The sequence below is a fragment of the Terrapene carolina genome, unplaced genomic scaffold, assembly GCF_002925995.2.
Source record: "Terrapene carolina triunguis isolate 2854851 unplaced genomic scaffold, T_m_triunguis-2.0 Scaffold58, whole genome shotgun sequence".
Taxonomy (NCBI): domain Eukaryota; kingdom Metazoa; phylum Chordata; order Testudines; family Emydidae; genus Terrapene; species Terrapene triunguis.
The window spans coordinates 103,116,356-103,137,909 of record NW_020664409.1 but is presented as its reverse complement, the minus strand read 5'-3'; the positions used below and the strand labels follow the sequence as shown (position 1 = coordinate 103,137,909).

The 21,554-nt window shown below is 47.3% G+C and overlaps 1 protein-coding gene across 1 annotated transcript in view; it reads left to right on the top strand.

Moving 5' to 3' along the window:
• FAM135B (family with sequence similarity 135 member B) overlaps positions 1-21,554 on the top strand; it is a 231,264-nt gene that overhangs the window by 121,187 nt on the left and 88,523 nt on the right. The window contains exon 6 of the mRNA XM_026659287.1: positions 19,240-19,366. Coding sequence (XP_026515072.1) covers positions 19,240-19,366 — 127 coding nt within the window. The remainder of the gene's footprint in view (positions 1-19,239; positions 19,367-21,554) is intronic.

The following is a 21,554-nucleotide window of genomic DNA, read 5'->3' as shown; positions in this document are numbered from 1 at the left end:
CAGTGAACAGCTGATTTATTAGTTATTGCAGCAGACCTGATACTCTGACATTCCAGCTGTGTTCCCGAACGCATGCGGGATTGAACTCGTTGGCACTCCGAGTATTGTTTCGAGCCTCAAGTTTTATGCTGTAGCATTTCAGATGTAAACAAACGTCAGTAATGAAGATGCAGTAACCCCAGGTTTACGAGCAATGGAAGCAAATTTAGGTCTATCATCTGGGACAGTGAAGAGGCACAGTATGATCCTGTGTGGCCTTAAACCCACTCCCACTTGGCTCTCTAAAGCTAAGCAGCAGTTTCCCTGCAGAATAGAGTGACCAGACAGCAAGTGTGAGCAATCGGGACGGGGTAATAGGAGCCCATATAAGAAAAAGACCCCAAAATCGGGACTGTCCCTATAAAATCAGGACATCTGGTCACCCTACTGCCGAAAGAGGGCTAGAGGGGCATTTTAAAGACCAGCTAGCACTTCTCCCTAGCTTCCGCACTCAGCAGCGCTAGAGACAGAGATGAGCTGCTTTTAATTCTTCTTTTGTCTTTAGGGAGCTGAACCAGGAGCTGGTTAAAATCTCCCAATTCAACATTTAAACTAACATGGCTAGTTAAAACCCGCCCGAGGAAATAGGAGAGTGTGGAACAGCAGAGGGTGGGCCTAGTACTTCTGATTTAGATGCAAGAAGAAACGCAGTACGATAGGAATATTGTGCTAATGGGGGTTTTGTGTCCATTGCCCCAGCCTGCAGCACGTCTCTGCTCCCACTCCTGCTTTCCCCAGCAGCCAAACACTTCCCATCAATGACAAGGCCTGCAACACCACTACTCTCAAACGGTAGGGGCTTCAAACTCCTTTCCCACCGCTCCTGAACCCTTTGGCTCCCCTAGTAATTGGTGCATTGCAGCTGTACGCCGGCAGTGCTGAATTCTTTCACCAACTGCTTTTCTGGGAGCAGCGTGAAAAAAGTAAGATGTCTGTGGGGAATGTAAAGCAGGACTTGAGTGACATGCTCCAGGATGCTGCAGAAATCACTGTTCATTATAGAAAGCAAGGGGCTGTGCTTTTTGGGACCCGATTCCTCAGCAGTCCCACAATGGAAAGAAGATAATTCCATCCGGGAAGGGAAACATGTATCTGTACTGAAGGGGATAAAACGTGTTGGGACAACAACATAGAACTTTTGAAATATGCACAGTTTTGTAGAGAAACTAAGAGCAGGAAACTGAACCTGCGTTATTGGATAACAACATCCTTTGGGCTGCTCTCTCTAAACAGGAGGAAGCACATGCCGCTGCTCATAAGACAAAACTACAATGTGCAAATAGCCTCTGACATGAGTGTCTGAACGGTTGATTGTCAAATCCTTCCCTGAGTGCACTAGGAGGCCACACCCTCTATGTTCAGCTTAGGTTGACTTGCCTTCTAATAAAAGTTCATCCAGGAACTTCAAGTGATTTCTGTTTTAAAACTTCCAGGAGCTCTCTAGGCATTTGAGAGTCGTCATTCCTTGTCGAATTGCCATTGTCCATAAAAACAGGACTGATAACAGCTGCACAGCCTTTGGCACTGTGCAGAATCCAGTTCAATGGCTGGCAGCACGAACTTCAGTCTTATATTCAGCAGTTCCAGGAATTCATTTGAAAACATTTGTAACCCAATTAAAACAAACAAGCAGCCCTTTAAATGAATCTAAATCAGCGCGGAGAGCCTTCGCTGAATGCAGCTGGCAATCATGTTCTCTCTTGTTTATATTATAATGGAGATTTTTTCCTCAGTCAACAGCACCGCCGCCCGCACACCCACCCACGCATGCCTCTTAAAATCATAGGCCTTGGCTACACTTGCAGATGTACAGCGCTGTGAGTTAAACCTGACTTCGTGCAGCTGAGTAGGGAAAGCGCTGCAGTCTGTCCACACTGACAGCTGCCCAGCGCACTGTCGTGGCCACATTTGCGGCAATTGCAGCGCTATTGGGAGCGGTGCATTATGGGCAGCTATCCCACAGAGCACCTTTTCCCATTCTGGCTCCGTGGGTTGTGGGAAGGGGGCGTGGGTGCGGGGGATTCTGGGTCCTGTCCCAATGCCCCGTGATGCATCGCTTCACATCCCAGAAATCCCTTTGTTTCCGTCCACCTTTGGCGCCATCTTTCAACGGTTTCTGTGCAGCGCGATCTGTGCAGCGCGATTCTGTCTGAGTCCGAACTGCTGAGGCGTATGCTGACGAGTCTCGCCAGCACGTCACGTTTGGCTGTCGAACTATTCCTTAAGATCCAAGTGACAGTGAGAGTGAGGGTGAGGAGTCCGACGATGCTATCGAGCCGCGTAACGCGTACGACACGAAATTTCTTGTGGCATTCATGGACATGCTCAGCACCGTGGAACGCCGCTTTTGGGCTCAGGAAACAAGCACCGAGTGGTGGGATCACATCATCATGGAAGTCTGGGATGACGAGCAGTGGCTGCAGAACTTTCGGATGAGAAAAGCCACTTTCATGGGACTGTGTGAGGAGCTTGCCCCCACCCTGCGGCGCAAGGACACGAGATTGAGAGCTGCCCTGCCAGTGGAGAAGCGGGTGGCTATTGCAATCTGGAAGCTGGCAACTCCAGACAGCTACCGGTCGGTCACAAACCAGTTTGGAGTGGGAAAGTCGACCATTGGAATCGTGTTGATGCAAGTTTGCAAGGCCATTAATCGCATCCTACTCAGAAAAACCGTGACTCTGGGTAACGTGCAGGAAATAGTGGATGGCTTTGCACAAATGGGGTTCCCTAACTGTGGAGGGGTGGTAGATGGGACGCACATTCCTATTCTGGCACCACCCCACCTAGGATCCGAGTACGTTAATCGGAAGGGGTATTTCTCTATGGTTCTCCAGGTGCTTGTGGATCACCGTGGGCGTTTCATTGACATTAACACAGGCTGGCCCGGAAAGGTGCATGACGCACGCATCTTTCTGAACGCTTGGCTGTTCAGGAAGATGCAGGCCGGGACTTTTTTCCCAGAGCGGAAGATCACGGTAGGGGAAGTTGAAATGCCCATTGTGATCCTTGGAGATCCCACTTACCCGTTAATGCCGTGGCTCATGAAACCCTACACAGGGAGCCTTGACAGCAGCAAGGAACGGTTCAACTACAGGCTGAGCCGGTGCCGAATGACTGTGGAGTGTGCCTTTGGCCGTTTAAAGGGCCGCTGGCGATCTCTGTATGGGAAGGTGGACTTGGCCGAAAACAGCATCCCCGCGGTTATCTCCGCGTGCTGTGCCCTCCATAATATTTGTGAAGGGAAGGGTGAAAGCTTCACTCAGGCATGGACCTCCGAGGTTCAACACCTGGAGGCTGAATTTGCACAGCCAGAGAGCAGGGCTATTACAGGGGCCCAGCGCGGGGCTGCAAGGATTAGGGATGCCTTGAGGGAGCAATTTGAGGCTGAAAACCAGCAGTGATATCTGGTGCCCTGCACGGGAGTGAAGTGCAGTAGTTCCAATCTTTAGGAATCAGTGTCTGCTTAGCAGACAAGCAGACTTGCAGTGCCTGTTTATGTCCTGGGCTAAGGAGTCTTTTACTTTATGCAATAATAAAGAACGTTTTCAAAGCCAAAGAATCCATTTATTGAAAAGAAAAAAAAATATTTATTGAAAAGAAACAAGGGGGTGGAGTGGGGAACAGTACAATCACAGATTCGCGTATGTCCTGTCTGGTGTGCTGTGCAGTGAGTGCTGAACTTCAGGACAGCTATACTGCATGGTGATGGGGGTTGAGTGCAGAGGGTAAGGGTCGTGGTTTTCAGGGCTGGGTGGTGAAGATACTGGTGTTGGAGGCAGCGGGTGGCGTGAAGAACACGGAAGTTGGGGAAAGTGGGTTGGAGGTGACAGTGGGGCACAACGGAAAGAGTTTTGGGACAAGGGCTGTAGGGGGGGGTGGCGTTTGCGTTTGCGGTACTGCTCCTCTTTCTGCATGGCTACCAGCTCCTGGATAGCATCTGCTTGGCGCTCCAGGATGCTTATGAGCCTATCAGTGCTTTGCTGCCAGTGCGCGGTGCTTTGCCGCCGGTGCGCTGCGTTTTCCTGGCGGATCCTGCTTTCTCTCTCCCTCCAGTTCTGTGCTTTCTCATTCTCTTTAATAGATTGCCGCATCACTTCTTGCAGCATGTCTTCTTTGCTTTTTCGCGGTCTCTTCCTGAGTCTTTGCAGTCTCTGAGCAGGCGATAAGAGGGATGGCTGAGGTCTCAAGGTTGATGCAGCTGTATAGGCAAAATGCAACATTTAACAGAGGCAGCATTGTTTATACCAGACAGAGTAATGATTCCCCCCGCACTTAAGGAGTAGAAAACACACAGGGTCTACACAATAGCATAATTTTCCCGTCTGAAACAGAGCACACATATCCCACGGGAGCCTCAAAATGGTGAGTAAGGGGGACCGATTGTTTCAGGGCTGCACTGTCCTCTGGGTTTCTGTGCCTTGGGGAGAGCCAACACCTTCAGAGGGCACCTACACTGAACACTGTCCCAACATTTTCCACAGGAGTTCGTCCTGGACGATATCTTGCTGCTGAGGGTGACCTGGGAAGCAAGGGAGGGTCTTCTACAGCAATGCGGCTTCCGCCCTGGCCCATATGCAGCTTGCCTGTGTGCAGCAATGGTCCCCCCGCCCCTCGCGGCACAGTGGCGCGGACACATTAGCCTGGCTGGGACAAGGACCACGGTGGCTCTCCCGATAAACCTGCGCAAGCGCATTGCACGCGTTCTGGATGAGACATTCGAGGAGATTACCGAGGCCGATTACCGCGTTGTGATAAACCACATCAATGCACTATTCCACATCTAGGCATGCATGCCTAACCCTCCACTCCCAAAGAGCCCGCACCGAAAAAATTCCTTCCCGAAAAAACCCCCGCTTACCGGGAACCTGCTCTTCTGTTTGTCCTCCACCAAGTACCGGCCGCTGCGACTGGCTACCTTCCTCCTGGCTCGAGAAGAGCTCCTGGCTGCATGGCTCCAGGGATTCCGGGGTGTCTCCATCCGGCCCACCACCATCACTCCCGTTTTCCTCCTCCTCTTCCCCCCCCCCACACTGGCTCTGAAGTGTCCATGGTGGTGCTCGGAGTGGAGGTGGGGTTAACCCCAAGTATCGCATCCAGCTCTTTGTAGAATCGGCAGGTCGCGGGGGGAGCACCCGAGCGGCCATTTGCATCACGGGCTTTGCGGTAGGCACTCTGCAGCTCCTTCACTTTAATCCTGCACTGCAGGATGTCCCGGTCATGGCCCCTTTCCATCATGTCCTTTGATACCTTCCCGAAGGTATCCTAATTCCTACGGCTGGAGCGCAGCTGGGACTGGACAGCTTCCTCCCCCCAAACACTGATGAGGTCCAGCAAGTCGCCATTGCTCCATGCTGGGGCTCGCTTGGCACATGGAGGCATGGTCACCTGGAAAGATTCGCTGATAGCACTCCACTCCACGCCGGGCTGAGCAAACAGGAAGGGGATTTTTAAAATTCCCAGGGAATGTAAAGGGTGGGTCACATGGTTGGTTACCTGAGGCCAGGGCAGTAGAGTTTGAACTGATGACCAGAGTGGCTAGAACAGGCATTGTGGGATACTGCCAAATAATTCTGGAGGCCAGTCACAGCGCATTGGGCGGCCACACTGGCGCCGCAGCACTGCAGCGGCAGCGCAATACTTGCTATTCCTCTCGGAGAGGTGGAGTACATGAGCGCTGCAACCACGGAGATACAGCGCTGCAAATGCCTTGCCAGTGTGGACGGGGAGTGAGTTACAGCGCTGGGGGCAGCTTTACAGCGCTGTAACTCACAAGTGTAGCCAAGGCCATAGTCAGAGGAGAACTCTCGTAGCCCACACTCAGGCAAAGCTCCTAGTGCCTTCAGTGGGAGATTTGTCCATGTCAAAACAAACAGGCTGTTAGGGTTTGACCCACTTTACATCCTTTAAATCTTCAGAGCACTCTATTGTAACTAACACCTTTCCCCAATGCCATCTGAGACAGGTAAATACATCACCTTTTACATGGGGGATAACTGACAGGCTGACAGGGGAAGTGACTTATCCAAGGCCGTTCTCTGCCGGGGGCAGAAGAGGAAAAAGAACTGAAGGGGAGATAGCTTCGAAAGTGATCAGCATTGACCTAACTCTGCGCCTGCTAAAGCAACACTAAAACTCCCAAGGAGCAGAGTGAGGGCAACACAGAGCATTATTTTTAAAATCCTGCCCTGAATTCTTTATTCCCAGTCCTACCCTTATTCATCCAAAACACTTTAACTTATTTGTTACCGTATGCAGAGTGAATCTTGGCAGAGAAATGACTGGCTAATTTTCTACAATCCCATGAGTACTAGTGGGTACTCACTCAATTGAAGTTGCCACAAATATAAGCCTGGGTAGCAAAGTCAGTCAGCTGCTGATTTATTTCTCTCTCTATCTCACTTTATATTTCATTTATATTCTTAAAGTGAATTGTGTTTAACGAGAACATAGGATGTAGACAGTGAAGAGCCACAGATACCTCAGAAAATATTGGAAAACATTCATTTTAGACAAAATGTTGTCAATATGAGATTTCTTCCCTCCAGGGATATTTGCATGAAAACAGGATTTTTCTTGCTTTGGAATGATTTTCTTCCTAGTGGTTGTTTCCTACCTGAAATCTTAATATTTTGGGATAGCAGCTTCCAGGGCTACCAGTTGGGGTGTCAAATAAGTAAAGATTCTGACCAGTTGTGTGCCAACCTTTCGTTTAAAAAAACAATACTGACTTTCAGTTTTTATTGTAGATCCAAAACATAGTCTGAGCTGGGCAAAAAGTTCTCCAAGGTTTAGAGTCACTTTGGAGAATGCAGGCCAAATTACAACCTCTGACTCTTCTCAAGTTCCAGGGAAGGATATTAAAATATATGTAAAAATAATAAGATTTGTCACTCTGATCGAAGGATCTCAAAGCACTTTACAACCATTAATTACGTTAGCCTCACTAAAGCTTGGTGAAGATTTACAGGTGTGGCATGAATTGGATTTATGCCCTGATACTTCCCCCACAAATAAATAGCAGGTCGAATATTTAAACTGTGCCTGTATGTTCAACACTCAGATTGCTGGGAGTTGGAATTAAGGTTGTGTGTTCTACTGTGAGGGAGATTAATGTGGTATGTGTAGTGTGTTTCCTCTTCTGCTGGAGGCAGAAGGAAGTTCCTGATGATGCATAGTCAGTCTGTCTGTGGAAATGTGCTGTGTAGGGGTTAAGGTTTGATTGAGAGGTGTCTCACAACTTGGCATTTCCTTATCTTTAAGGGTTTGCATGGGGGGAATGTGACAATTAACTAACTGTATTCCTTTTTTAAAAGTAGATTTTGTTTATTGAATGTATTGTTATTCACTTGTCACAGATAAGGAAACTGAGGCACAGTGTTAAGTGATTTGTCCATAGATCTAGCTGGCCAGGTTTACTCACCTCCCATTCAGGGGAGTCCTTAACCACTAGGCAGTCCTGTCTGCGGCATGCCAATTGTAATGGCTTGGGCCAAAATTCACATATATTATTGCATGTGTTCAGATCTGATTTTCAAAGCAAATGGCAGAAGGTGCAAATTGGAGCTGGTTTGGGATTTCCCCCGGCGTGATTTTCTGATGAAAACTGCAGTTTCCTCAAAATCAAAATGTTGTGCGGGAAAATCTCATCAAAATATTTGGGTTTTGGTTGGGTCTATTGGACATTGATCTGTATCTGCCTCAGCCATAGTAGGGCCTCAGGGGAGTTGTAATTTGGATGCCTCAAGTCTTTGTTCTGCTAAGGGCTGGGCTCCCTCGCTGGATTAAATCTCTCATGAGTGACTATGGTCTCTCCTCTACATGAACTGCTGTGATGCATCATGGGAGTTGTAGTCTGGCTGGAGTGCCCAGCCCATAGCAAATGGGGGCATACGGCACCCGAACTACAATTCCCACGAGTCACCGCAACAGCTCAGGCAGACATAGGTTAAAATAGAAATGAAATGTTCAGTTCAATGAAATGACATGAATTTTCAAATAGAATTTTTTGTAACTTTTTGTTCTGTTTAACAAACAGACACACAAACAAGATGTTTCAACTTTTTGTCCTAATTTGGGGCAAAATCTAGTGTTGAATTATAAGAATTTGCTGAGGATGGAAATTCTGCTTTTCAATCAGTGCTAATAAACAGGAAGAAAGTTAAACCTGTAAACAACAAAGGTTCTACTTTAATTCAAGTGACATTTGTAGTAATATTAACATGTAACAAATAGAAGAAATACAAAAAATGAACCTGCATAATAGCTAACAGGAATTGTCTTCAAATAAGATGTTCTTCATGAGGCGTCAGTGGGACTTAAATACTTTTCAAGTTTTTTAGTTTAAGTTTCCCTCAGAAAACAAGCTACATTTTGGCTGGTTTCCCGAAAAAGGATTTTGGTTTTACAGTACCATCCCAAATCAATTTTCATAAGACCAGCACAATCAAATCCCTTCTCTGCTGTAAAAGCAAAAGATAAATAAATAAAAGTGGCATTAAAAGGTGCTTTTCTCTCCATCAAAGTCTTTCAGTTTTGATAATATTCAAATGAAGGTTTTTTGTAGTCATGTATCATTTGTTTATGCTTCTGAATGATACAGTGACAGTCCTTTTACATTTTTGTGTGATTCAGGCTTTTCAACAGACCAAACCAGACTCTGTTGTCCATTGTCGTGTGATTCTGAGCAATGTTTGTCCCTTTGTTCTTTGGAGTTCCTTTCTGTAGCTCACATTTTAGGTGGGATAAATACATTGAAGTGTTGCCTACCGCTTAGAAGCAGCCTCCAGAAAACTGATTGAATCACATCCGTTAAAATATATAAACACAAGGCCAGCCATGAGGTTTCCTCCTCCTTATGGAGTGTCCTTATGGTAATATATCAAAGCTTGAGGAGATGTAATAAACATCATGGCAGCTCCAGAGAGAGAGAGAGAATGGGCTCCTGGTTAAAAGGCTGAACTCTGGGTTCAGTTCCTGGGTCTGCCACAGACTTGCTGTCTGACCTTGGGCTAGTCACTTGAGTCTCTCTGTGCCTCAGATTCTCATCTCTCTAAGGCTTGGTCTACACTACACAGTTAGGTCGACGTAAGCCACCTCGCATCGACCTAGTCATTCATGTGTCTACACTTAAATTTGTCTCCCACCAATGTATCTGCCCCATTATAGCGATGCAGGAACACCACCTCTCCCAGCATCCTTGAGACATGGTTCGATTGAGGTTGACGCAGCATGCGTGTCGACACTGCATTACTTATGTCGACTCTAGCAGTCCTGCAGCAGCTGTCCCACAATGCCTGACACTGACCTCTCTGGTCACAATTGTTAACTCCACTGACAAGGGTCACAGAGACCAGAAGGCCCCATCCCTGTTAAAGCTCCCCAAATTTTTGAAAAGCCTTTTCCTGATTGTTCAGTTTGGCGAGCACACCTAGCGGCTCTCTATCGTTGTGTGCAACTGTCCAGCTCACCATGCCGGTTACACGCTCCAGACGCACTCCAGCTTGGGATAAACAGAAGATATTGGATCTCCTGGGCTTGTGGGGAGAAGAGGCTGTGCAGCTGTAGAAATGTGGACATCTATGAGCACATCGCATGAGGGATGCAGGAGAATGGGCATGACAGGGACCAGCAGCAGTGCCGCGTGAAAGCGAAGGAATTGCATCAGGCATATCAGAAGGCCAGGAAGGCCAACAGTCAATCCAGTGCCCAACCACCTGTCTGTTTTATGAAGACCTGCATGCCTTGGCGAAGACCACACCGTCACTCCGCGGACCACCATGGATACCTCTGAGGAGGGATGTCCCTTGAATCCTCCTGAAAGATCTCAATGAAACTTTTGTGGAAGTAGTCTGCGACCCTCTCCCAAAGGTGTATAACGTTGGCAACCTTATTTCTTCCTCCGCAGTAAGACACTTTCCCACCCCAGTCAGTGATAACATTGCCAGGTGCTATTGCAGTACACAAGCTAGTAGCATATGGGCCTGGACAGCATTAGGATACCAGCAACAGCTGTGCTCTGTGCCTTTGTTACCCTCAGGAGTGAGATATCCGCTAAAATCACCACCGCCTGGGGAAAATGTTGCCAGTATTCAGTGCCATTGCCCTATGCTCATAGTTTCAAGCAACCAAGCAGTTCCCTCCTCATTTTCCTCACCTCTGGAGTGCTACACTCACCATGGTTGGAGCATTGAGCGGTGCCGTGCACAAGCACTCTGAAGCAGAAGTGTCAATAAGCGTGTCTTGTTTAAAACTTTATGGGAGCAAGGAAAGGGAGTTCTGAATCTTAACTTTCGCTTTCCATTTTGACTGTACCGACAATGGTACCTCTTGGTGGTTAATCTGCACCTGCTGCCATTGTGGCCTTGAGCAGTTCCCCCTCCACACCCATGGAATGCCTGAGCCACATGAGTAGAACGAAGAGGACTTGGAATGACATGTTCAGTCAGATCCTGCAAACCAGTGCTGCATCAGACCTTGAACAAAGGGCTGGAGGGTGAACATTGCAGACAGCCTGGAGAAGAAAAGAGCAGACAGGAGAAAGTCACAGCAGGAAAAGGAAAGGGAGATGCACCAGGACATAATGGGGCTTTTCCAGCAGTAAACACAGATTCTGCAGACTCTTGTGGACCTACAGGTAAAACAATCCCAGGCTTGCCTCCCTTTGCAGTCTATAGAGAACTCCATTTCATCACCTCCCTACATCCCCCCTCAACATTCCACGTGGCATCAGGGGCCACATCCTTACCCCCTTCCACTCCATCCTGGGGGCATTACAAACAACCACAGCTTCACATACGCTGACCTGTGAAAACCACAGTTGCTGTATATGTAGGTAAAATGTACATGAATGTTCCTTCCCCTTGTTAAGTTCTCTTCCATTATATTAAGTTTTGAATGTATTTGCTTTTAAATTGCACTGATTTTTTTTTTTGCACTGGTTTTGTTACTGAATAAAAGTCTGTTATTTGGAAAATAATTGATCATCATTAGTTCACAACGTATGCTGCAGAATGCCTTGCAGTTCTCAAAGCACCCACTTGTGTTACTGTACAACATGACACAACTCACAGGGTCAATGAAAAACATAGTGTAATAACCTTAAATGTACAGCAAGCTCTACAAAATTAATAGGTGCATTGACCGTGTTATGTTCATAGATGTACACCAAGCACTATACATCTCCTAACAGCGCCAAAGCAGCAAGGCCAGGTAGAGCACAGTACACCACAATGCATTTTGTGGCTGATTGCTAAAATGCTCTTTCAAAGCCTCGGTGAGCTATATAGCTCCGTGTTGAGCTCTTCTAATAGCCCTTGTGTCTGGTTGTTCCAACTCAGTGGACATCCACTCCACCTCCGCCCCGGAGGCAACTTTTCCACCTTTGCTTCACAGATATTATGCAGGATGCAGCAGGCAGCTATAACCACTGGAATGTTTTTTTTTTCCCCACTGAGATCCAATCTTGTGAGTAAACAATGCCAGCGTTCCTTCAAACTACCAAAAGCTCATTTCACTGTCATTCTGCACGTGCTGAACCAGTAGTTGAATCTTTCCTTAGTGCTGTCGAGGTGGCCAGTGCTGTCAAGGTGGTCTGTGTATGGCTTCATGAGCCAGGGGTACGCTGGGTCCCCCAGGATAACTATTGGCATGTCAACATTCCCAGTGGTAATCTGCTGGCTAGGAAAGAAAGTCTCTGTTGTAGCTTTCTGAACAATACTGCATACTTAAGGAAGCAAGTGCCATGCACCTTCCCTGACCAGCCAACACTGACGTTGATGAAATGTCCAGGTGATGCACCAATGCTTGTATATCTATAGAAAAGTAGCACTTTCTGTTGATGTACTCTGCAGCACAGCAGTCTGGTGCTAAAATAGGGATATGCATTCTGTTTATTGCTCCACCGCAGTTCAGGAGCCCCGTTGCTGCAAATCCATCCACTATGTCCTTCGCATTGCCGAGAGTCACAGTTCTGCCTAGCATGACATGATTAATGGCCCTGCACACTTGCATAACAATGGCCGCCACAGCAGATTTTCCAACTCCAAAATGATTTCCCACTGACCGGTAGCAACCTGGCTTTGTAAGTTTACACAGTGCAATCACCATTCGCTTCTCCACTGTCAGTGCAGCTCTCATTTTGGTGACCCTGAGCTGGATGGCTGGGGTGAGCTCAACACACACACATCCAGGAATGTGGCCTTGCACAGCTGAAAATTCTGCAGCCACTGCTCATCATCCCAAGCCTCCTCTACGATGTGATCCCCAATCAGATCTCATTTCTCAGGCCCAGAAGCAGCACTCCACCATCTGCAAGTGCTCTGTGAATGCCACCAACAGCCTTGAACTGGTTCTCACTATATCCCACAGCAACCTGTCCTCCAAGAAATTGTCATGTTCCACACTGATTTGGTTCCTCTTACTGTTCTGCAAATACTGGAGGATCGTGTGTCCTGTACTTGCAATGCTTATGAGAATAGTGCCGGCTCCATGCTTCTGTCAGAGATGGCAGACACGAGAAGGGCCACACAGGTTCATGGGATTTTTTAAAAAGGCACAAAAGTTATGGCATCTAGATGACATCATAGGATGGACACAGTTGCACACTGGGAAGTTGACACCTTGCTCCCAGTCACCCCTGCGCAACTTGTTTCTGCCCCACCATGCATTGCCAAACTTCCCAAATGACAGTGCGCTGGATGCTGGCAGGTTGCACGTTGGGATCCCTCCCCATGCTGCATTGCATTGTGCATCAACACAAGCACTGCTGTTGAGTATGCCCAGCACTGACTCAAGGAACCAAGCATGCACCCACACAAGCAATACACTAACTGTGGTGGCTTTATGCTGACCGTAACTTGCATCAACCAAGGTTTGTAGTGTAGACATGGCCTAAGATGCTAAACATGTACTCAAGGTGGCTAGCCCCTCATGCTGCCATGACTACACTTCTGTTTTTAATGTGCTAACTGCATCAGAGCAAATGGGGGTATGTCTCCTCAAGGTGATATTTACACCTCCAGCTCCAAATGTACACGTATCCTTATTGCGTGTCTTCAGTGCTTTGCACTCTTGGGCCTGTTCTACACTACAAAATGAGGTTGACATAAGTCGCGTTAAGTTGATCTAATAATGTATGTGTCTACACTACCGAGACCTTTCCGCGACTTAAGTGGCCTGTAAAGTCGACTTCTGTACTCCATGTCTGCGAGAGGCATAGCGCTTGATTTGACATCCATGGGTCAACATGGGGATAGCGTTGTGTAATTTGAATGAATTGGCCTCCAGGAGGTGTCCCACAGTGCTCCGCTGTGACTGCTCTGGAGAACACTTTCAACTCCACTGCACATCGCCCAGGTATACAGGAAACAGCTGCTCCCCTGTTAACTTTTGAAGCCCCAGGAACTTTTGAATTTTCATTTCCTGTTCAATCAGCGTGGAGAGCTCGCCGGAGACTCAAGGCTGCAAACATGCTCCAGCATGGAGTACACAGGAGGCGGTGGATCTTACTGCTTTGTGGGGTGAAGAGTCTGTGCAGGCAGAGTTCTGATCCAGCAGAAGAAACACTGATATCTATGCCAAGATCGCGCGGGGCATGGAGGAGAAGGGGTACACCAGAGACATGTAGTAGTGCCACGTGAAAATAAAGGAACTTGGGCAAGCGTACCAGAAGACAAGGGAGGCGAATAGTTGTTCTGGTTCTGCCCCACAGACATGCCACTTTTATGATGAACTGCATGCGATTCTCAGTGGCACCACTACCCCAAAACGCTCCATGGATACCTCCTTGGAGCCCCGGGCGACCTCGAGCAACAACGAGGAGGACATTGTTGACAAGGAAGAGGAGTAGGAGGAGGACAATGTGAGGCGGGCAAGTGGAAGATCCATTCTCTCCAACAGCCAAGAACTGTTTTTAACATTTCCAGTGAAACTGTAGGGGTTACATTCTATTATTTTTTATGTTTAATCTGAACAAAAAAGTAGGTGTAGTGGGCATTGGTGGCCACTTCAGCTACGCAGAGGCTACTCTCCAAAAAAGATTGTTTATGTGCACTGCGATGGCCCAGGAATCCTCCATAGAGATCTCTAGGAAGCTTTCATGGAGGTACTCTGCAATCCTTTGCAGAAGGTTTCTGGGGAGGGCTGCCTTATTTCGTCCACCATGGTAGGAAACTTTCCCGCACTCAGTATTAACTCTGCTGGCATCATTGTAGCATACAGCATTGCAGCATAAGGACCAGGTCTGTACCCAGACTCTTGCAGCATCTTCTCCCTTGCCACCTCTGTTACCCTCAGGAGACTGATATCACATAGCGTCACCTAGGGAAAACGGGGGAAGTTTTCAATGCTAGCCCTTAAACCGCAAACAATTCAACAAGTAATCCACCCCCCATTTGGTGAAATATGGTTCACACAACCACGCTTTCCAAAATGTGCCATGGTTGTGGCTGGAAGGTATCGCTGTGTTTTGCAAGCAGCATTGAAAAAAAAAGGGGGGGGCAGTAGCTTCCTGTTTGTCTCTGTTCACCCCTGGTGCTGCTTTTTTAACAAACAAACTATTTGGGGGGCTTTACACTGGTTCCTGTCCTCAAGCACCATCCGCGTTGCTAGAGAAAAGGGGGCTTTTCTCAAGTTCCAACCTGGGATCCCAAGGATGTTTTCACAAAAGCAGCAGCACCAGACCTCTTGCCCATGCCTTGTGGCCTTACTCACCCTGGCTGGAACAGCAAACCGACTCCTGCTATAGCCAGTGGTTGTGATTATGTTGTGGCTTGCAGTGAAGTGTATTGAGGGGTGGTTTTTTAAATAACAAAAAATTAACCTTGCACCAGAAACAATGTATGCACTGTCAGTGCTACCCTTGTGCTTTGCATTCCTTGCAGCTGAAACCTTGTTCGTCGGCGCATCCTCCACACCAGGACATAAATTTTCCCAGATTAGAAGGCGGAAAAAGAAGACTCGGGAGGACATGATCAATGAGTTAATGCCTCCGAGAGTGATAAGAGCATGGAAGATTGCACTGTCCGAGGACATGGACAGGAGAGCATGCAGGGAACAAGAGTGTGCCACGCAGGAAGAGATTCTGTGAATTATGAAGGAGCAATCAGACATGTTGAGGCATCTGGTTGAGGTTCAAGAAAGGCAGCTGGATGCTAGAGTTCCTCTGCAGCCTATGCTGAACCTGCTGCCATCATCGCCAAGTTCTACATCCTCCTCCTCTAAACATATTATGAGGCGGGGGGTGGGAGTGGAGTTTGCTATCTCTTGCACTCAACACCAGGGGTGGGTACAAGAACCTGAAGGAGCCCATTCCCAGACCTTCTATTGTTATTGCAGTGCATCTGTAAGCAATCTTTCCTTGTTTCTCCCTCCACAGTGTTATCAGCCCTTTTGCCCCAGGTTATCTTACCTTTTTTTGCTGTCTGTGCGTGTATAATAAAACTTAACAGATTGACGAGACAAGGCTCTTTATTCATTCATTCACACAGTGATTGGTGGAGGTGGAGTTTACGGGGAAGAAAATGCAATGGAGGGGACAGTTTGGAAGGAACAACACATATAAGTGTCACATTATTCTGGCTCATTTTTGAAACTGGTTTTCAAAGCCTCATGGAGATGCTGAGCCACTCTATGTGCTCTTCTTATTGCCCTCGTGTCTGGCTGCTCAACATTGGCTGCCAGGTGATCTTCCTCAACCCCCCATCCCAGCAGAAACTTTTCTCCCTTTGTTTCTAGATATTATGGAGCACACAGCAGGCAGCAATAGCAATGGGGATGTTGCTTTCACTGAGGTCTAACCTACTAAGCAAACAACGCCAGCAACCTTTTAAACGTCCAAAGGCACATTTCACGACCATTCTGCACTTGCTTAGCCTATGGTTGAACCAAGCCTTACTGCTGTCCATGCTGCTGGTGTACAGCTTCGGGAGCAAAGGGTAGGCTGGGTCTCCCAGGATCACGATTGGCATTTCAACATCACCAATGGTTATTTTGCAGTCTGGAAAGGAAGTCCCTGCTTGCAGCTTCTGAACAGACAAAATTGATGTCAGTGAAATGGCCCCTGAGATCCACCAGTGCTTGCAACACCATTGAGAAGTACCCCTTTCAGTTTATGTACTCTTTGGCAAAGTGGTCTGGTGCCAAGATAGGGATATGTGTTCTGCCTATAGCCCCACTGCAGTTAGGGAACCCCATCGTGGCAAAACCATCCACTATATACTGCACATTGCTCAGAGTCACTACCCTTCTTAGCAGAAGTCTGTTATTGGCCCTGAACACTTGGATCACAACAGATCCCACGGTAGATGTACCCACTCCAAATGATGCCCCACTGACCGGTAGCAGTCTTGCGTTGCAAGCTTCCACAGAGCTATTGCCACTCGCTCCTCCCCTGTCAGAGCAGCTCTCATTTTAGTATGGCTGTGCTTCAGGGCTGGGGAAAGCTCTTCACACAGTTCCTGGAAAGTGGCCTTAGCATTCGAAAGTTCTGCAGCCACTGCTCATCATCCCACAGCTGCATAATGATGCAGTCCCACCAGTCAGTGCTTGTTTCCCGGGTCCAGAAATGGCGCACAACCGTGTCAAGGTGATGTATGACTGTCACCAGCAACTGCGAATTGCTCCACTCTGTCTTCCAGCAGGGCTGATTGCGTGGCATTACATTGTTCCGCATGGCGGCTCCCGTATCGGCTATGTAAATATTGCAGGATAAGGCACGAGGTGTTTGTAATGCTCACAAGAACAGTATACAGCTGAACAGGGTCCATGCTTATCAAGCTATGGCGTCCGTGCAGCTAACCCAGGCTTATGAAAAAGGCTTGATTTGTTTGCCATTGATTTCAGGGAGGGAGAGAGGGATGTAAGAGCATCATGGGAGGCTAACGCCAACGTTTTGGTCCCATAAGGCACTACAACCCCAACCCAAAATTCCACTCGGCTACATGCACTCTGGGATAGCTACCCACAATGCAGTGCTCCGTGCGGCGATGCAAGCCCTGCTCGTGAGGATGCACTCCGCCGACACAATGAGTATAGTGTGGTCACACAAGATTGACTTGCTTCAATCGAAGGCTCGACGTCGACTTACATAAAGTCGACTTAACTTTGCAGTGTAGACATAGCCTTAGAGATGCAGTACAAAACCTCTCAGCCCAGGAGAAGGCGAGGCGAAGCTGGCTGTACACTGATACTGTGCACTCCTGGTTCTGAGCAGCTCTGGATTCCAAAATGGTCCATGGGTTAATTTAGGATTTCAGCTGCCCATGGCAAACTTTCTGAGTGGGGCACCACCCACTATCACTGTATCAGATAACACTCTAGCCCCAACCTCTTCAGCGCCACCCCGAGCACTATCCATACAATAGGACTAATGGGGCAGCCAGTGGCTGCCTTTCACAATGCCTGTGCTGGGGGTATATTCCCTCCGACAGTTCTGAGATTTTTTATAGCATAAAGTCACCCCTCAGATGTTCATATTCCCGTGAAAAAAAATACAGTGTGCCCAGTGACCAGGACACAGCAGTCGAGGCTAGTGGTTAGAGCAAGCATCAAGCCTCATTGTGAGAGCAGGAGCCAGATGCCAGAGCCAAGGGTCAGAGCCAGATCAGAAGTCATGATCGGTGCCAAGGGTCAGAACCAGGTTACCTGGAGTGAGATAAGGCAGGGGCAAGACAGAGGCAGGGCTATTTCAGCCATGAGCAAATGCTTTGAGCAGCTGCTGAACTGCTGGTGCTGCTGCTGGGCTTAAGAGCCAGTCTGCTGACTCTTCCAGCCAATCCACAGGGTAGCCAAGTAGACAGCCTGCTACAGGCCAGCTGCACTCATTAGAGTGCCCCGGGATCTGGCTCGGCTGCAGGCCCTGATTCCTGACACAGTGAAATTAATAAAATCACTGGGAAGGAGGTGAACAATAAATATGGACTAGGCTTCTTGTCGTACAAGGAAGAACTAAAAACCAGGCAGGATGAGCGGATAACTCAGGGGCTTTCCAATAGGCTGTGGAGCCCCTCACATTACAACATTACAGCTTTCAACTCCAGGCCATGATGGCAGTAGGGAAAGATGTTGCCTTTTGATGGCACAAGTAAAGGTTTTCAGGATTAGGCCCAAAGTTACTCTTCGAAGTTCATAAGTTACTTTCCTGGCTTGATTGTTGCAGTGGGGTTCTAGCTGCTCTCCTTGCTTCACTTGAAATGTCCTATGGGTGTCCCCGGTAGGGCTGTGGAAGAAGAAAAGAAGAGATTGCCCTCCTGAAAATCCATTATAGGTTCTATGTTGAGCCCAGTGAATGCTCAGAAAGGACTTTGGAACTGCTGCATGAAATACTCAGATGTGATTAATAAAACTCGAAGTTTATGTACCTCACTATCTACTGAGATGCTGGGCCTTGATTTAAGCAGCTTCCCAATAAAATAGGGCATAACCCTATTGGAACTGCAGTCTGTTCAAAGATGTGTGGCTTAACTGATCTAATGGGGTTCTGGTTTGGTTTGGGTTTTTTTCTTTGTGACTCAGTTGTTTCCAATCCATCGTTATCTACCCATTGGGTTTTTTTAAAGCTAATTCCAGGTGTTGATGTTAATATTTAAGACCCTGCATTTTGGATCATCATGTTGTACGTGGTTGACCCGATTTCTCTTTCTAAACCTATCTACAACCTGCCATCTCTTTCTGAGCTACCACTCAGGATTTGAAAGAATGGGAGCATAAAGTTAGGCTCCTACATCTGTTAAAACGTCTGAGAAAGTGGCCTGAGTTTTAAAAGTGCTGAGCACTCAACAGGTCGTATTGACGTTACAGGAGCCATTGGGTGCCTAGAGCTTGAAGAACAGGCCATTCTCTTAGCTGCCCTAACACAGCTTTTGGAGCTTAACTCTAGACTCCCATTTTTTTAAACTCTAGGCCCTAGTAACTTCATTTTCCCCCTTTGAGATACCAAATATTGGATATTTTCCATGTCCCATGGAATTCTTCCCCTTCGTGAGATGTGTGGTGTTGACTTGTTATGTGAGTTTCAAACAAAGCCTAAGACTTTTTAATTTGGCTTAATACCCTTCTTATTTCATGCTATTATACGATGTGCTTGTGAAAAATACTTTCTTAAATATGCAATAAATTCTGCCTGGAGGGTAGCGGGAACAGAAACTGATTCTTCAGTAACTCTGACTTTTAGTAAGTGTCTTTTCCTGTTGTTTCTCCTTTTAGCTTTGCTCGTCCAGGAAAAGGGTCGTGGCTGGGTAAAGGCAGCCTGGAGACAGGACCAGACCAGTCCAGTATGTCATTGGAGAATCTAGTGTTCGGAGCTGGCTACTGCAAACCGACTTCATCTGAGGTAAGGGCGGGCAGGCAACAATGGAACGGTTACATTTTGACTTGCCATCTATGCACTCAACTGTGACTTGGATTATCTATGCAGGTACAGGGAAATGTGAAGGAGTAAGAACCCTTCTAACAGCCCTATATGGGATGCCCAGACTTTGGGTCCGAGTGTGCAGTCCCCACCCTGGAGCAAAAGGGCAGCGGGTGTTAGAGAATGAACAGAGGCTTTCCTTCTCGCCCTCTGCTCGTTTTCCAGCGTAGCTGAGCCACTGAGGAGGGTATTGTGAATTGCTGTTGGTAAAAGACAAGAAACAATTTACAATTCCCTCTTGGAGGACGGAGGAAACCGGGGAGTAATTATGCCTCAGAGCATTGTCCGAGTCACCATGCCTCCTGTACAGCGTAGGCACATCCCCTTGCTCCAAGCAGCACCTAGAGTAACAGTGTATGACGAGGCTTGTTGCTATATTAGTGACCTATCAAAAGCATCGGAATAGCAGGATTGTTACGTTCTAGACAGTGGTTTCAATCTGTGGTTGGGTCCGTGGACTGCGTTTCAGGAGTCTGTGTGGTCTGCAGATCCCTGAGGGTTTGTAGACTATGTCTAAGATTTCCAGAGGGTCCAGACCTCCATACAGATAATTTGACTACTAATTAGTCCATCTGTTAACTATTTAAATTTGCATGACGAGGAGTTACCAAGGGCTGTAATGTAACGTTCAATGGTCTCATTTGGCAGTTGGTTTCTTGTAAAGAAAACATACTTTTCCCAAGTGGTATTCTATGGATCAAAGTAAGCCTGCAATTTCAAAATTACTTTATATATGAGTGGGTAATATCCTTTATGTAGAGCTGTAAAAAAATAGGGAGGTATTTTCAACGGAACATTTTGGTCTCTTGTCAAAATACCAAAAGCCAAAATATTTTTGTCTAAAACTGAAATATTTCAATTCAAAATGGTTCCAGCATGCCTCATGGCAGTTGTAGTTTTGGTGCCTTATGCTCCCGTTGTCTACTGTGAGCTGGGCTTTCTGGTCAGACTACATCTCCCATGATGCACCACTTTCTCTCTTCATGAGGGGAAGGCTGTGTGTCATAGAAGTCCTTGACTGTGATCCATCATTGGAGATGCAGTCCAGCCAGAGAGCCCATCCTATAGAAGAGAACAGGAACATAAGGCACCCCAAACTACAACTCCCATGAAGCATGGTGGCACCATTTCAAATAAAAAATATTTCAGGTTTTTGGGGGGAGGTGGGGAAATGGTTTTCAGGTGTTTGGTTTTTTGATGAAATATTGTTTGTTTTTTGGTGTGAAAAGCAGATATTTTTCATGAACAATTTCATTTTCATCACAAAGTCCAATTTTCCATCAAAAAAAAGTTTCAAAAACAGAAATTTCATGTTCCCAGTGGAATGTACTGTAAGTCTCCAGTGCCGCCGCACCTGCCATATAAATCAGCAAGGAGTGTTTCACCCTTTCTGATTTCTCTTCAAGAACGCTGGCTCCCAGGCAAATCTGGAAGTTCTGCAGCTGGTGAGCTGGTGTTACAGGTCCCCCTCTGTGCCCAATCCGGGAAGGATCAGAGTCGGTTACAGCCTCAGATAGAGGCCCCTGGCTCTTTAGCTTACACTGTAGCAGCTCATGCTTTTAACTCTGGAATCCCTGGTGTGTCAGTCAAGATGGTGGCAGCTTGTGGTGTTTAAATGCTGCTTGTGATTATTAGAACTGGGAGCACTGGCTGTTGGGAGTCTGAAAGGACAGGAAACAGGAAGGAGGGGGTAGGAGTTGAGGAGGCGGAGTGAGAGTTACAAAGGGTGCAGCTACAACTTGGTAAAAAGGTTTCCACTGTAAAAATAAAGTCCTGTTGAAGTTTGTTAGTACCTTGCCTGATTAATACAACACAGCTGCACCACCTCCTTCTGTTCCTTGCTAGGTCCCCTACCAGACTGAGGTATTCTGACACCACCCCAGCAGAGGCAGGATGGGACAGTGTGTACCCCTGCACACAGAGTCTGGAGGTAGTGTTGGGGGTCAGATTTCAGAGTCAATGCCCCGTGGAGATAAGTGGAGCAGTGATACCCTTTGAGTTTCATCTCAAGCCGTCTGCAGAGTCAGACGCTGCTGAAGTTATGCTCCAGCTTCATTTCATCCATTTTGTGCTGAAAATTCTGTTTTCTTCCGCCATTATGCACCTGTTA